This window comes from Lissotriton vulgaris, chromosome 11 (genome assembly GCF_964263255.1).
Source record: "Lissotriton vulgaris chromosome 11, aLisVul1.2, whole genome shotgun sequence".
In the NCBI taxonomy this organism is placed as follows: domain Eukaryota; kingdom Metazoa; phylum Chordata; class Amphibia; order Caudata; family Salamandridae; genus Lissotriton; species Lissotriton vulgaris.
Genome location: NC_141699.1, coordinates 1,087,707,307 through 1,087,723,905, shown reverse-complemented (window position 1 = coordinate 1,087,723,905; position 16,599 = coordinate 1,087,707,307). Strand labels below are relative to the sequence as shown.

Genomic DNA, 16,599 nt, shown 5'->3' with positions numbered 1-16,599 from the left:
TGTTGTTACATTTGATTCTGGATTTCCTAAAACTTGCACTAAATAGGAGCTTTTGTTGCCAGTCGGTGGTAGCCAGCTCAAAGAAATTGTATCAATGGTGATGTATGTCAAACTTAGAATGTTGGTTACATTGGGTACTGAAATAGAAAAATAGAACGTGAAGTATCACTCAGAGAAACTTTTACATATTTGTCAGAAATATTTTTTACACCAGATAAATTACAGAAAAACACGTAGAAGTTACCTATCATTGGGAAGAATTGCCATGATAGATTTCTAATAGGGTGAAATAGTTTGTAACACTTCTGGTGCATTGATTTTGTATTAAAAATTGAGACTTGTACTAAAGAATCTAAATTCCCAGAAAAGCATAGAAATGTTTCCAATGACATCTCTTCAGTTATGATAACTTATTCAAAACCCCCAAATGTGAGCAACTGTAACTTAGTCTTATTAATTCTAGAAAATGCTTCCCAAAATGTATAACTGATTCTGAATTTAGGTACAGATGTAATTTATACATGCCAGACATTTAGCCTGCCTACCCAAATAGCTCTTAATCAGAAATGATCTAATGTTGTTAAATCAAATGAGTACATATACATTGTTATTTCATGTATGATGTAATATTTCGATGAGATGGAATTTTTCAAATCAGTGAGTGCAGATTGTTTCTAATGCTCTAGTTATTTTTTGAATGTCTATTCACTAAATCCCTTTATAGCTTGCAGTTTATCCACTTTATATGGCCTTCTATTTGTTCAAATGAACTTTTAGAATAATGAGTTAATGATTATATCCATTTTAACTAGTTTACATATACTTTGATTTTGGTATCGGAGTGGGAATTATTTGATTTCAGATATTTCTGATCACTTGCTCTGAAAATACCTTTTGCTAGTCTTTAAAAAAAATTACAACTCTGTTACTTTATAGCGGATTAACTAGTATTGATGTTTTTCTCATAAATTGGAATTATATGATTCTTCCTTTTTACTGATTTCGCAGAAGACAGCATGCAAAAACTCTTTTCATTCAACAGGAAGGGACAACATACTATAGATAAGGTATTACGAATATATTTAAAATACATAGTTATATTTTAATAATATTCCCACAGAAATCCTTTGTCTTATGTCATAATTAGAAGAATACTTGGTATTTGCAGCAGTACCCCAGGTTTATATTTACACATAAAAATGGAACCAGTAAACTGTTTTGTTCATTAAATGTAAATGTGCACTAAACCAATCTTATTTGGATTTAAATTCAAATAACCGCATATATGGTGATTCAAAGTGCAACCATGACTTTGTGTTCAGCAATTTTACAGCTAAATAGGTATTCTCACGAAAAGTATAATAACAAAATCCGTTTAGAACTTTCCTGCTGAGAAAACCAGCTTACCAAAAATAAATCTTTCTATTTCAACACAGTCAGCAGAAATAATAATTTGAAAGCAAAAACTCCAAAAGTGATGAGGGAACCATTTCAGTAAAGGGGCTTGCAGATGTGGATTACCTGACTGAGTTTAAATATACTAGCATGGAAGGTGTGTATGCATTTATGTGTTTGAAATTGAACAATATATTCCTACTTTCAGTCATGTGTGGTCATTCACTTAGATCAATAGATTCACCTGTTGAGAAAGCATGAAAATGCACTCCTGACATGATTGTGATCACATTAGTTTCCAGGAAAGAAGCTTAAATAACATATCTTTCTGTATAATTTAATGATGCCAGAAATGTATAAAAACATAGAAGATAGCTTTAAATTGAGCTTTTCCTCACATATCTTCATGTAAAACTTTGAATATAGGAAATAATATTCGTGGTTAAACATTATTCTCTTGATTTCTCCAGAAACTCGATTGCTAATGTGCAATAATCAGGCACACTACAGGGACTATTTTAGAATACCTGAGAAATCAGTAACTTTCTAAAACATGCATGAACTTCTCTTTTGAAATGCCATCAAATAGCTTAAACTAAAAACCTAAGCAGAACTCTGCTTAAGAAACTCCAGTTTGGTGTGTCCTGTCAATCTTAGTTGTAGGCCGGGGCGGTAAATTCCATACTGTCTGCGGAATTTGTGTAATTTGTGTAATTTTGCGTTCCGCGGAGATCGCGGAATTGCACAAAATTCAGCGTTCCCCGACATTGCGAAATTATTGGCTTGTTCGCGTTCTCAAAATGTGTGTTTGCGAGATATTTCCCCCCGAGCACGCAAACAGCAATTGCGAACAGCAAAAAAGCATTGCGAACAAGCAATTCAGCATGTTCGCAGAATTTCTGCATGTCCACAGAGATTTCTTACTGTTTTGCGGAGATTTGCTTAACGCGATTACGCGAATTCCGCCCAGCCCTAATTAGTTGTACAGAATTTTAACTGTGAATGTTCTTGAGGATAGATTTCAAAAATTGAAAACCTCAAAGCAGGAGACACTTAGCACCTATTTTATCTCTTATTTTGAGAAGGTGATATGGCATTGTCTCTGCTTCCTGAAGTTGGATTACCCTCAGCAGTTACAGGTATATAGGCAGCTAACACTGGCATTTAAAAACATTTTCATTTTGTTATTACTATTAATAATGGTACATCTATCAAAATATCCATAGTTTACATAGAAGATGCTCACCTGTGTATTCCGATAATACACCGTCTTTTCCAAGTACACCATTTCCACCCACAGCAGAGACTTTGAAGGTGTACAGGTTGCCAGGTAATAAATTTGTGATGGAGACATTTTCATACATTGTTGTTACATTTGATTCTGGATTTCCTAAAACTTGCACTAAATAGGAGCTTTTGTTGCCAGTCGGTGGTAGCCAGCTCAAAGAAATTGTATCAATGGTGATGTATGTCAAACTTAGATTGTTGGTTACAATGGGTACTGAAATAGAAAAATAGAACGTGAAGTATCACTCAGAGAAACTTTTACATATTTGTCAGAAATATTTTTTACACCAGATAAATTACAGAAAAACATGTAGAAGTTACCTATCATTGGGAAGAATTGCCATGATAGATTTCTAATAGGGTGAAATAGTTTGTAACACTTCTGGCGCATTGATTTTGTATTAAAAATTGAGACTTGTACTAAAGAATCTAAATTCCCAGAAAAGCATAGAAATGTTTCCAATGACATCTCTTCAGTTATGATAGCTTATTCAAAACCCCAAAATGTGAGCAACTGTAACTTAGTCTAATTAATTCTAGAAAATGTTTCCCAAAATGTATAACTGATTCTGAATTTAGGTACAGATGTAATTTATACATGCCAGACATTTAGCCTGCCTAGCCAAATATCTCTTAATCAGAAAAGATCTAATGTTGTTAAATCAAATGAGTACATATACATTGTTATTTCATGTATGATGTAATATTTCGATGAGATGGAATTTTTCAAATCAGTGAGTGCAGATTGTTTCTAATGCTCTAGTATTTTTTGAATGTCTATTCACTTAATCCCTTTATAGCTTGCAGTTTATCCAATTTATATGGCCTTCTATTTGTTCAAATAAACTTTTAGAATAATGAGTTAATGATTATATCCATTTTAACTAGTTTACATATACTTTGATTTTGGTATCGGAGTGGGAATTATTTGATTTCAGATATTTCTGATCACTTGCTCTGAAAATACCTTTTGCTAGTCTTTAAAAAAAATTACAACTGTGTTACTTTATAGTGGATTAACTAGTATTGATGTTTTTCTCATAAATTGGAATTATATGATTCTTCCTTTTTACTGATTTCGCAGGACAGCATGCAAAAACTCTTTTCATTCAACAGGAAGGGACAACATACTATAGATAAGGTATTACGAATATATTTAAAATACATAGTTATATTTTAATAATATTACCACAGAAATCCTTTGTCTTATGTCATAATTAGAAGAATACATGGTATTTGCAGCAGTACCCCAGGTTTATATTTACACATAAAAATGGAACCAGTAAACTGTTTTGTTCATTAAATGTAAATGTGCACTAAACCAATCTTATTTGGATTTAAATTCAAATAACCACATATATGGTGATTCAAAGTGCAACCATGACTTTGTGTTCAGCAATTTTACAGCAAATTAGGTATTCTCATGAAAAGTATAATAACAAAATCAGTTTAGAACTTTCCTGCTGAGAAAACCAGCTTACCAAAAATAAATCTTTCTATTTCAACACAGTCAGCAGAAATAATAATTTGAAAGCAAAAACTCCAAAAGTGATGAGGGAACCATTTCAGTAAAGGGGCTTGCAGATGTGGATTACCTGACTGAGTTTAAATATACTAGCATGGAAGGTGTGTATGCATTTATGTATTTGAAATTGAACAATATATTCCTACTTTCAGTCATGTGTGGTCATTCACTTAGATCAATAGATTCACCTGTTGAGAAAGCATGAAAATGCACTCCTGACATGATTGTGATCACATTAGTTTCCAGGAAAGAAGCTTAAATAACATATCTTTCTGTATAATTCAATGATGCCAAAAATGTATAAAAACATAGAAGATAGCTTTTAATTGAGCTTTTCCTCACATATCTTCATGTAAAACTTTGAATATAGGAAATAATATTCGTGGTTAAACATTATTCTCTTGATTTCTCCAGAAACTCGATTGCTAATGTGCAATAATCAGGCACACTACAGGGACTATTTTAGAATACCTGAGAAATCAGTAACTTTCTAAAACATGCATGAACTTCTCTTTTGAAATGCCATCAAATAGCTTAAACTGAAAACCTAAGCAGAACTCTGCTTAAGAAACTCCAGTTTGGTGTGTCCTGTCAATCTTAGTTGTAGGCCGGGGCGGTAAATTCCATACCGTCTGCGGAATTTGTGGAATTTTTGTAATTTTGCGTTCCGCGGAGATCGCGGAATTGCACAAAATTCTGGGTTCCCCGACATTGCGAAATTATTGGCTTGTTCGCGTTCTCAAAATATGTGTTTGTGAGATATTTCCCCCCGAGCACGCAAACAACAATTGCGAACAGCAAAAAAGCATTGCGAACAAGCAATTCCGCATGTTCGCAGAATTTCTGCATGTCCGCAGAGATTTTTTACTGTTTTGCGGAGATTTGCTTAACGCGATTCCGCGAATTCCGCCCACCCCTAATTAGTTGTACAGGATTTTAACTGTGAATGTTCTTGAGGATAGATTTCAAAAATTGAAAACCTCAAAGCAGGAGACACTTAGCACCTATTTTATCTCTTATTTTGAGAAGGTGATATGGCATTGTCTCTGCTTCCTGAAGTTGGATTACCCTCAGCAGTTACAGGTATATTGGCAGCTAACACTGGCATTTAAAAACATTTTAATTTTGTGATTACTATTAATAATGGTACATCTATCAAAATATCCATAGTTTACATAGAAGATGCTCACCTGTGTATTCCGATAATACACTGTCTTTTCCAAGTACACCATTTCCACCCACAGCAGAGACTTTGAAGGTGTACAGGTTGCCAGGTATTAAATTTGTGATGGAGACATTTTCATACATTGTTGTTACATTTGATTCTGGATTTCCTAAAACTTGCACTAAATAGGAGCTTTTGTTGCCAGTCGGTGGTAGCCAGCTCAAAGAAATTGTATCAATGGTGATGTATGTCAAACTTAGATTGTTGGTTACATTGGGTACTGAAATAGAAAAATAGAACGTGAAGTATCACTCAGAGAAACTTTTACATATTTGTCAGAAATATTTTTTACACCAGATAAATTACAGAAAAACATGTAGAAGTTACCTATCATTGGGAAGAATTGCCATGATAGATCTCTAATAGGGTGAAATAGTTTGTAACACTTCTGGCGCATTGATTTTGTATTAAAAAATTGAGACTTGTACTAAAGAATCTAAATTCCCAGAAAAGCATAGAAATGTTTCCAATGACATCTCTTCAGTTATGATAAATTATTCAAAACCCCCAAATGTGAGCAACTGTAACTTAGTCTCATTAATTCTAGAAAATGTTTCCCAAAATGTATAACTGATTCTGAATTTAGGTACAGATGTAATTTATTCATGCCAGACATTTAGCTTGCCTAGCCAAATAGCTCTTAATCAGAAAAGATCTAATGTTGTTAAATCAAATGAGTACATATACATTGTTATTTCATGTATGATGTAATATTTCGATGAGATGGAATTTTTCAAATCAGTGAGTGCAGATTGTTTCTAATGCTCTAGTTATTTTTTGAATGTCTATTCACTAAATCCCTTTATAGCTTGCAGTTTATCCACTTTATATGGCCTTCTATTTGTTCAAATGAACTTTTAGAATAATGAGTTAATGATTATATCCATTTTAACTAGTTTACATATACTTTGATTTTGGTATCGGAGTGGGAATTATTTGATTTCAGATATTTCTGATCACTTGCTCTGAAAATACCTTTTGCTAGTCTTTAAAAAAAATTACAACTCTGTTCCTTTATAGCGGATTAACTAGTATTGATGTTTTTCTCATAAATTGGAATTATATGATTCTTCCTTTTTACTGATTTCGCAGGACAGCATGCAAAAACTCTTTTCATTCAACAGGAAGGGACAACATACTATAGATAAGGTATTACGAATATATTTAAAATACATAGTTATATTTTAATAATATTCCCACAGAAATCCTTTGTCTTATGTCATAATTAAAGAATACATGGTATTTGCAGCAGTACCCCAGGTTTATATCTATACTACTATTATAAAGCGAGAACTGGGAACCTTTGAGGCGGGTAAACTCCAGAAGTATACCATCAATCACAACACCCAATACAGCGTTGGAAAAGGGAGGTCCAGGAAACGGACATAGGCTATACATTTGTCCAACATATACATTACGAAGGGCAAACAACATTTCAGAAAAAGTAGTTCCTGGTGGGCGTTGTTCTCAATGTGGGCGGTAACATTGGCAGAGGGGCATGTCCCATTCACTCGGTTTCAAGCACTCAAGCACACACACAACAACAGATTCTGATAGCACACACACAAAACACAGCAACCAACAGATTCTGCAAACACACACAAGCACACACACAACATAGCAACTTCAGCAAAAACACTGTTTAATGCACGTCCACTTCAGGACATAAACATCGTTTTTAAAATAGCAATTTCGAAATGATCTTTTTAAAATATGTGCAAAATCGAAAATTCTGAATGATTGTTTTAAAAATATGTGCAAAATCACAAAATCGCCATGTGCAATAGGCTTATTACTCACTGACTGCAGTATTTCAAGGCAACAAAAACAAAGGGGCTCGGCCTCAGCAAGGTTCTGAGGCAAAGGGCGCGGCTTCAGGTCGAAAAGCCAATCAAGGTTGGGCAAGCCACACAAGCATCCAATCGCACAACACTCTTGGCTGTGACACCCACAAAACAACCTTGCACAACCAGCCAATCGCGCCACTGCGCCTTCCAGCAAACAACCAATCGCCCCACACACATTACACAAATAACCAATCACACAAGCAATCACACAGTAGCACATTCATTGGAAAGACAATTCATAAAAACCTTCAGCATTGGTCCAACACCCACGTGATTCCTACGAGCATTATTGCTGTCGGAGCCACTAACGAGGGAAACTCAGCAATACACATTGACACAAGCCACGGAAAAAATAGCATTTACGCTCTTTAAAAAACAATTCCAGAGTCGGGCACTGGTATTCAAAGGGGATACACAGGGGGCAGCCGGGGAAATATTCACGAGAACAAGCCTCTTTCACATTCAAAAACGAGGCATCATGTTTGCTCTGTAAACGCGGGCAGCCAGGGAAATAATCAGGGAGAACAAGCCTCAATAGCATTACACAAGGAGGCATGATGCACAGAAATTAATTGTCGAACGTTCTTGCAGGGAAAAGCAAAAACACAAGTTTAAAGCAGTCCCCGGACACAGCGCTCACAAGACACAGTCAGAGCATTATTGCTGTGAGGCTGTGTGGACTTACAGGTTGAGAGAGGGCACAGAACGAGCCACAATAAAGCTGTTGCAAGGCCCTGGAAAGGGGGCAGCCAGGGCCTCATTGAGGAAGCTTTACACAGTGAATGGATGCTAATTGAAAAATAAACTAAAAAATACAAATTACAACAGGGCGACATGCTTGCAGAGGAAAACAAATAGCCCTGCTCTGTCCCCTCGCTGGAATTAGCCAAAATACAGCAACACATTTAAAATATCTACAACACATCACAGGTTCAACAAGGGGGCAGGCACTCAACCAAAAACATGAACATTTAAATAACACTCATTTAACTTCACATTACAGCCACACTACATTACACATTAAGACAGGGGAAAAACAGGAAAACAAAAACAGGAGGAGTTCAATAAGCCTCATTTACATTCAGAAAAGAGGCATGATGTATATTAATTGACGCAGATTACAGCTACTTGATGGTTGGGGGCTGGCAGAGAAACTAAAAAAGGAAGATTTACATAGCACTCCTTACACTTCTAATTAAAAATACCACTACATTACATGTTGCCACAGGGAGTGGACAAAAACACAAAAAACAGGAGGATTTAAATAAGCCGCATTTACATTACAAAAAGAGGCATGAGGTATAGTAATTAATGGCGCTTTACGCTACTTAATGCTGCCGCATTTACAGTACAAAAAGAGGCATAATGTAGATTAATTAATGCAGCTTTACGCTACTTGATGCTGCCGCATTTACATTACAAAAAGAGGCATGAGGTATAGTCATTGACGGCGCTTTACGCTACTTGATGCTGCTGTATTTACATTACAAAAAGAGGCATAATGTATAGTAATTGACGGCGCTTTACGCTACTTGATGCTGCTTTGCTTTGTGGAAAATATACCCACACTTACCCATGATCAAAAACATAACTAAGGACATTTAAAAGGACATTATTTCTTTACAACGCTAACACCCCCTAATAACGTTGTTCAGACACAAAAGTTTGAGCGTTCTCTCTTTATAATAGTAGTATACATATTGCTTTTCAAAAAAAGACACCTTTAACATACTCTACTCTACTCAGAACACCCACTGTACTACTTTTTATTTTTTTAGTTCCACACCCTTATATAGCGCAAACTACACCTGAATCGCCCATCAGAGCGCTTTACATAGCAGCAGTTACGTTACATGAGGACACACCTTCATTTTTTTTAAGGCACAGGGAGATTACGTGATTTGCCCAGAATCACAGATTGTCACGCCTCATTCATTACACTTTCAGAACATATCCAAACCACACATAGCCTACTACAAAAAGGTGCACAAAATAAACATTCTAGGACAAATACAATATTGCAAAACACAATACAAATTAGCATAAATATCTTTACACTTTTTACAAATATTACAATCACTTTCTTACAATGGTGAAGAGGAAGACACAACTTTCAAGGGCAACATATAAAACACGGGCACAAAGGAATAAGCGCATACGACTAACACAAGAACAGGATCACAACCACTTAACAAACATCGATGATCCATACACTTCTCAGCTTTCACAGCCAATTCAGCACAACAGTGACCAGCCATCAACGTCCACTACTATACCTCATACTTCCACTTTACAAACTTCAACAAGAGAAGCTCAAACACAACTTACAGACCAACCTTTACTTATGCTTCCAATAACAGTACATAGCCTCAAATCAGCATTCAACTACAACCCACGTATTGACTACATGAACAATGCAGATGTTATAATTGGAAACATGGACAGTGTCTGTAACAAGTGCTACGCACAGAAATGGAAGGCGGAACCTAAAGGCCTTTGTTGCTTATCAGGAAAGGTCAATATTAATAACATACAAGAACCACCTCCAATCATTAAACAACTACTTGATGGCACTCACCCACTTTCAAATCATTTCTTAACAAACACACGCCGTTACAATACTCTATTCCAAATGACATCCTTTGGTGCAAATGAAGTCAAAGAAGGCAATTTCATGCCTACTTTTAAAATACACGGACAGTTATACCATTTAATTGGCAGCATGCTTCCACAAGAAGGAAAGTCCCCACAATTTCTACAAATATATTTCATTTCCGCAATGCAACAAGTTGATGCACGATCACACATGATCCCAAACTTAAACAGACAGCTAATTGAAGAGCTACAAACCACATTGCACACTCATAACATGTACATTAGGTCACTTAAATACAACTATGAGATGCATTCACATGATGAAGATTTAAAAATTATCATCCATGCTGATCAAAGCCCTCCAAATACACATCCAGGGAGATATAATGCACCAACAACTGATGAAGTTGCAGTTCTTTTAGTTAATGAAAACAAAGGCCCACGCGACATTGTCTTACATACACGAGAAGGAATATTACGTAAAGTTTCCGAATTGCATAGATCATATGACCCCTTACAATATCCCATTCTATTCCCGAGAGGTGAAGATGGTTATTGTCTAAACATACCACTAGCAAACTGCGGTAAGAACAAAAATGTTACATGCATGCAATACTAGGCCTATACTCTAATGGTTAGATCCACAACTTTCAATACCTTACATTGGTTTCGAAATCTTTTTAATCAATATATTGTTGATATGATGGCAAAAATGATCACCGAAAGGCTCGACTTCATACGCCGCAATCAAACACAACTACGGGCAGAAAACTACATAAACTTAAAAGATGCACTCAATCAAGATCAGCACCTTCACGCTTCGGATATTGGACAACACGTCATTTTACCCGCTACCTTCACTGGCTCGCCCAGGTACATGCACGAAAAGACACAAGATGCAATGACATACGTTAGGCACTATGGGAGTCCTGATTTGTTCATCACCTTCACATGCAATCCAGAGTGGCCAGAAATTAAAAAAGAATTATTTCCTAAACAAAGATCATGCGATAGACATGACATCATTGCACGTGTATTCAATTTAAAAGTGAAAGCACTCATGAAAATATTAACACAAAAACATATCTTTGGATATGCCAAAGCTAACATATTTACCATTGAATGGCAAAAGAGGGGACTGCCCCACGTGCACATCCTATTGTGGCTTGAACCTAAAATACAAGCAGACGAAGTAGATCTCATTATATCCGCTGAGCTGCCAGATCCTGTCAATGATGAACAACTATTTTTGATTGTTAAAAAGAACATGTTGCATGGCCCATGTGGTGAACACAACGTTCTATCACCATGTATGAAAAATGGGATTTGTACCAAAAAATACCCACGCCCTCTCAATAATGAAACAGAAACTGGTGTTAATGGTTATCCCATTTACCGTAGAAGAGGCCCACAACATGGCGGACAGACAATCACAATGACTGTTAGAGGCCAAGAAATTACTGTCGATAATCAGTGGGTGGTTCCATATTTACCTGTACTATGTCGCACTTTCAATGCTCACATTAATATTGAATACTGCCAATCAGTGAAAGCTATTAAATATATTTGCAAATATATCAACAAAGGCTCAGATCAAGCAACTGCTACTATTGAAAACAAACATAATGAAATTGAAACATATCTCAATGGCAGGTATATTAGTACTTCAGAGGCTGTTTGGCGCATCCTTCAGTTTAACATTCATGAAAGACATCCGACGGTCACACATCTAGCTGTACATCTGCCAAATGGACAAAGAGACAATTTTAATGAAAAAACAATGAACCGAGTAGCAGAAAATCCAACACCTACAACACATGTGCCCAGATGCATCAACCATTTTAGGAAGTGCAAACGGTGCGATTCGCATAAATCGGCCTTTTGCACTTCCTAAATTGGTTACTGGGATGCATCAAGCATTTTTTGGAAATCGCTTTTTTTGCGAGTTCCAAAAAATGCGATTGCTGTTAAGGAATCGCACATTTGCGATTCCTTAACAGCAATGCATCATCCCCAAAACATTTGCGATTTCCAAAATTGCAAATGCAAATTACCACGAAGTTCAACTTCGTGGTAATTTGCAAAAATGTTTAAAAACGCATGAAAATGCATTTTTTAAACGTGTACGTTACAGGCACACATGTCCTTAGGACATGTGTGTATGTAACTCACATGTAAAAGTGCATTTCATGAGTGCAGGGGGGGGTCCTTTGGACCCCCCTCTCCACCCTTGAAAGGCTTTGATGCATTCCAAATTGAAATTGCGAATTCGCAATTCCCATTCATTCCTATGGGCATTTCAGCCCATAGGAATGAATGGGAATATCGGATTCGCTATTTGGAACTCGCAATTTTATTGGAATTCGGTAAAAATTGCGATTTTTACCGAATTCCAATAAAATTGCGAATTTAATGATGCATTGCCATTTGCGAATCCTTAATTGCGATTCCTTATTTTTCGCAATTAAGGAATCGCAAATGACAACGTTGATGCATCTAGGGGTTACTGCCTTCTTTAAATTGTGTGCCACGGACACTTTTGCAAAAACATTGCTATACCAAGAGGTTCCACAATACTATACCTGGGAAAAACATACTTTTACACGGAGGAAACGTGGAATTGACGTATTAGGTCACCCTGGAGTAAAAAAGGACTCGGCTCTTGGGAGAATGTACACTATTCACCCAAACCAATCTGAGTGCTTCCATTTACGCATTCTTTTACAACATGTTCGGGGACCTACAAGCTTTGAAAGTCTTTTAACCGTTCATGGACAATTAATGCCTACCTACCAAGCTGCATGTAAATCACTTGGACTCATTGAAGACGACCAACATTGGAAACATACTTTAAGTGATGCTGCCCTTTCAGATTGCCCAAATCAACGACGCCAATTATTTGTTACTATTCTGATATTCTGTAACCCTTCGGATCCAATGTCTTTATGGGAGGAATACAAAGAACATTTATGTGAAGATATCCTACACAGAAAACAACAAGAAACACATGATGACTCAATACCATTCACTAATGACATCTTTAACCAAGGACTCATAGCAATAGAAGACTCCCTCTATGAACTAAATGAGAAATCTTTAAAAGATTTCAAATTGCCAGAAAGTTATAGAACTATACATATCACTAACAAACACACTCAAATACTACCTTCGAATTATAACATCCATCAATACGTAGAACAACATTTACCAAACTTAGTTCCGGATCAAAATGTTGCATACAACACCATTGTTCAAAGTGTGGAGAGTAAAGAAGGTAAATTATTCTTCTTAGACGCACCGGGAGGAACAGGGAAAACGTACTTAATAAACCTCATACTAGCTAAAATACGCTCTTCAGGACTATTGGCTCTTGCTGTAGCATCTTCGGGAATAGCTGCTACTTTGCTAACTGGTGGGAAAACTGCACATTCAACGTTTAAACTACCTTTAAATGTTTCAGTGGAAAAAGAGTCAATGTGCTCTGCACGCAAAAATGGACCCTTAGGAACACTGCTTCAAAGAGTCTCTCTTATCGTGTGGGACGAATGTACTATGACACACGGCGCACATATAGACGCCGTCAATAGAACTCTACAAGACATTTGAAATGTTAATACCATAATGGGTGGTGTTACTTTTGTGTTTGCTGGAGACTTCAGAAAAACTCTTCCGTTTGTTCCAAGAGGGACACGTGCGGACATACTAAAAGCATGCTTAAAAGCATCAAAACTCTGGGACTGTGTTCAAACTCTCACATTCGCACTAACATGAGGACACATTTAGGTGGTGGAGATAGTCACTTTGCTGATCTGCTACTACAACTTGGTAATGGTGAAGTACCTACCAATAACGACAGTATTAATATTCACAAATTTGGTACGCCAGTGTCTACCTTACAGGAACTCATACAATATGTATACCCGGACATAGAGCAGATTGCTACAAGAGACTTCCGCTGGATTTGTGAAAGAGCTATAGTTGCACCCAGAAACTCAAGTGTTAACCATATCAATGAACACATACTACTTCAAATACCAGGAGAAACAAAAGTCTATAAATCCATTGATACAGTATTAGAAACTGAAGACGCCGTGCATTACCCTCAAGAATTCCTAAACTCACTTAACCCATCCGGACTTCCACCTCATGTACTACAAATGAAAGTTGGAATTCCCATCATGTTATTACGCAACCTACATCCACCTGATCTATGCAATGGGACACGACTACAAGTTATAAGTCTTTTACCCTATGTCATTAAAGCTACTATTCTCTCTGGCCCTGCCGCGGGACACTTAGCACACATTCCACGCATACCCATGATCCCAAATGATCTACCATTTCAATTTAAACGCTTGCAATTCCCTATTAACATTGCTTTTGCTTCTACTATTAACAAATCTCAAGGACAAACATACAAAGTTATAGGCATTGACTTACGAGAAGACTGCTTCACTCATGGGCAGTTATATGTTGCTCTTTCAAGGTCAATTTATTCTACGTCCACAATCAAATGAAGCCAAAAATGTTGTGTACCGAGAAATATTAAAAGCTTTATAATACTTGTTCACACATTACTTTTCTCCCCCGGACGACGTCGGGATGGGCTGCTAGTTTACACATAAAAATGGAACCAGTAAACTGTTTTGTTCATTAAATGTAAATGTGCACTAAACCAATCTTATTTGGATATAAATTCAAATAACCGCATATATGGTGATTCAAAGTGCAACCATGACTTTGTGTTCAGCAATTTTACAGCTAAATAGGTATTCTCACGAAAAGTATAATAACAAAATCAGTTTGGAACTTTCCTGCTGAGAAAACCAGCTTACCAAAAATAAATCTTTCTATTTCAACACAGTCAGCAGAAATAATAATTTGAAAGCAAAAACTCCAAAAGTGATGAGGGAACCATTTCAGTAAAGGGGCTTGCAGATGTGGATTACCTGACTGAGTTCAAATATACTAGCATGGAAGGTGTGTATGCATTTATGTGTTTGAAATTGAACAATATATTCCTACTTTCAGTCATGTGTGGTCATTCACTTAGATCAATAGATTCACCTGTTGAGAAAGCATGAAAATGCACTCCTGACATGATTGTGATCACATTAGTTTCCAGGAAAGAAGGTTAAATAACATATATTTCTGTTTAATTCAATGATGCCAAAAATGTATAAAAACATAGAAGATAGCTTTTAATTGAGCTTTTCCTCACATATCTTCATGTAAAACTTTGAATATAGGAAATAATATTCGTGGTTAAACATTATTCTCTTGATTTCTCCAGAAACTCGATTGCTAATGTGCAATAATCAGGCACACTACAGGGACTATTTTAGAATACCTGAGAAATCAGTAACTTTCTAAAACATGCATGAACTTCTCTTTTGAAATGCCATCAAATAGCTTAAACTAAAAACCTAAGCAGAACTCTGCTTAAGAAACTCCAGTTTGGTGTGTCCTGTCAATCTTAGTTGTAGGCCGGGGCGGTAAATTCCATACCGTCTGCGGAATTTGTGGAATTTTTGTAATTTTGCGTTCCGCGGAGATCGCGGAATTGCACAAAATTCTGGGTTCCCCGACATTGCGAAATTATTGGCTTGTTCGCGTTCTCAAAATGTGTGTTTGTGAGATATTTCCCCCCGAGCACGCAAACAGCAATTGCGAACAGCAAAAAAGCATTGCGAATAAGCAATTCCGCATGTTCGCAGAATTTCTGCATGTCCGCAGAGATTTTTTACTGTTTTGCGGAGATTTGCTTAACGCGATTACGCGAATTCCGCCCACCCCTAATTAGTTGTACAGGATTTTAACTGTGAATGTTCTTGAGGATAGATTTCAAAAATTGAAAACCTCAAAGCAGGAGACACTTAGCACCTATTTTATCTCTTATTTTGAGAAGGTGATATGGCATTGTCTCTGCTTCCTGAAGTTGGATTACCCTCAGCAGTTACAGGTATATTGGCAGCTAACACTGGCATTTAAAAACATTTTAATTTTGTGATTACTATTAATAATGGTACATCTATCAAAATATCCATAGTTTACATAGAAGATGCTCACCTGTGTATTCCGATAATACACTGTCTTTTCCAAGTACACCATTTCCACCCACAGCAGAGACTTTGAAGGTGTACAGGTTGCCAGGTATTAAATTTGTGATGGAGACATTTTCATACATTGTTGTTACATTTGATTCTGGGTTTCCTAAAACTTGCACTAAATAGGAGCTTTTGTTGCCAGTCGGTGGTAGCCAGCTCAAAGAAATTGTATCAATGGTGATGTATGTCAAACTTAGATTGTTGGTTACATTGGGTACTGAAATAGAAAAATAGAACGTGAAGTATCACTCGGAGAAACTTTTACATATTTGTCAGAAATATTTTTTACACCAGATAAATTACAGAAAAACATGTAGAAGTTACCTATCATTGGGAAGAATTGCCATGATAGATCTCTAATAGGGTGAAATAGTTTGTAACACTTCTGGCGCATTGATTTTGTATTAAAAAATTGAGACTTGTACTAAAGAATCTAAATTCCCAGAAAAGCATAGAAATGTTTCCAATGACATCTCTTCAGTTATGATAACTTATTCAAAACCCCCAAATGTGAGGAACTGTAACTTAGTCTCATTAATTCTAGAAAATGTTTCCCAAAATGTATAACTGATTCTGAATTTAGGTACAGATGTAATTTATTCATGCCAGACATTTAGC

The 16,599-nt window shown here is 36.4% G+C and overlaps 1 protein-coding gene across 1 annotated transcript; it reads left to right on the top strand.

Annotated features, from left to right (window-relative positions):
- The first annotated feature begins 10,577 nt into the window (after positions 1 to 10,577).
- LOC147684195 (uncharacterized) lies at positions 10,578 to 12,798 on the top strand. The gene is made up of 2 exons (XM_086942607.1): positions 10,578 to 11,527; positions 12,747 to 12,798. The coding sequence occupies exons 1-2, from the start codon at positions 10,578 to 10,580 to the stop codon at positions 12,796 to 12,798; spliced, it is 1,002 nt and encodes a 333-aa protein (XP_086798733.1).
- The last annotated feature ends 3,801 nt before the right edge of the window (positions 12,799 to 16,599 follow it).

Bases quoted from the DNA above. Each gene is read 5' to 3' on its own strand.
- LOC147684195 (XM_086942607.1), top strand. From the start codon at position 10,578: ATGGCAAAAATGATCACCGAAAGGCTCGACTTCATACGCCGCAATCAA. The intron at 11,528-12,746 runs GTATATTAGTAC...CTGCCCTTTCAG, and splicing joins GAAACATATCTCAATGGCAG to ATTGCCCAAATCAACGACGC.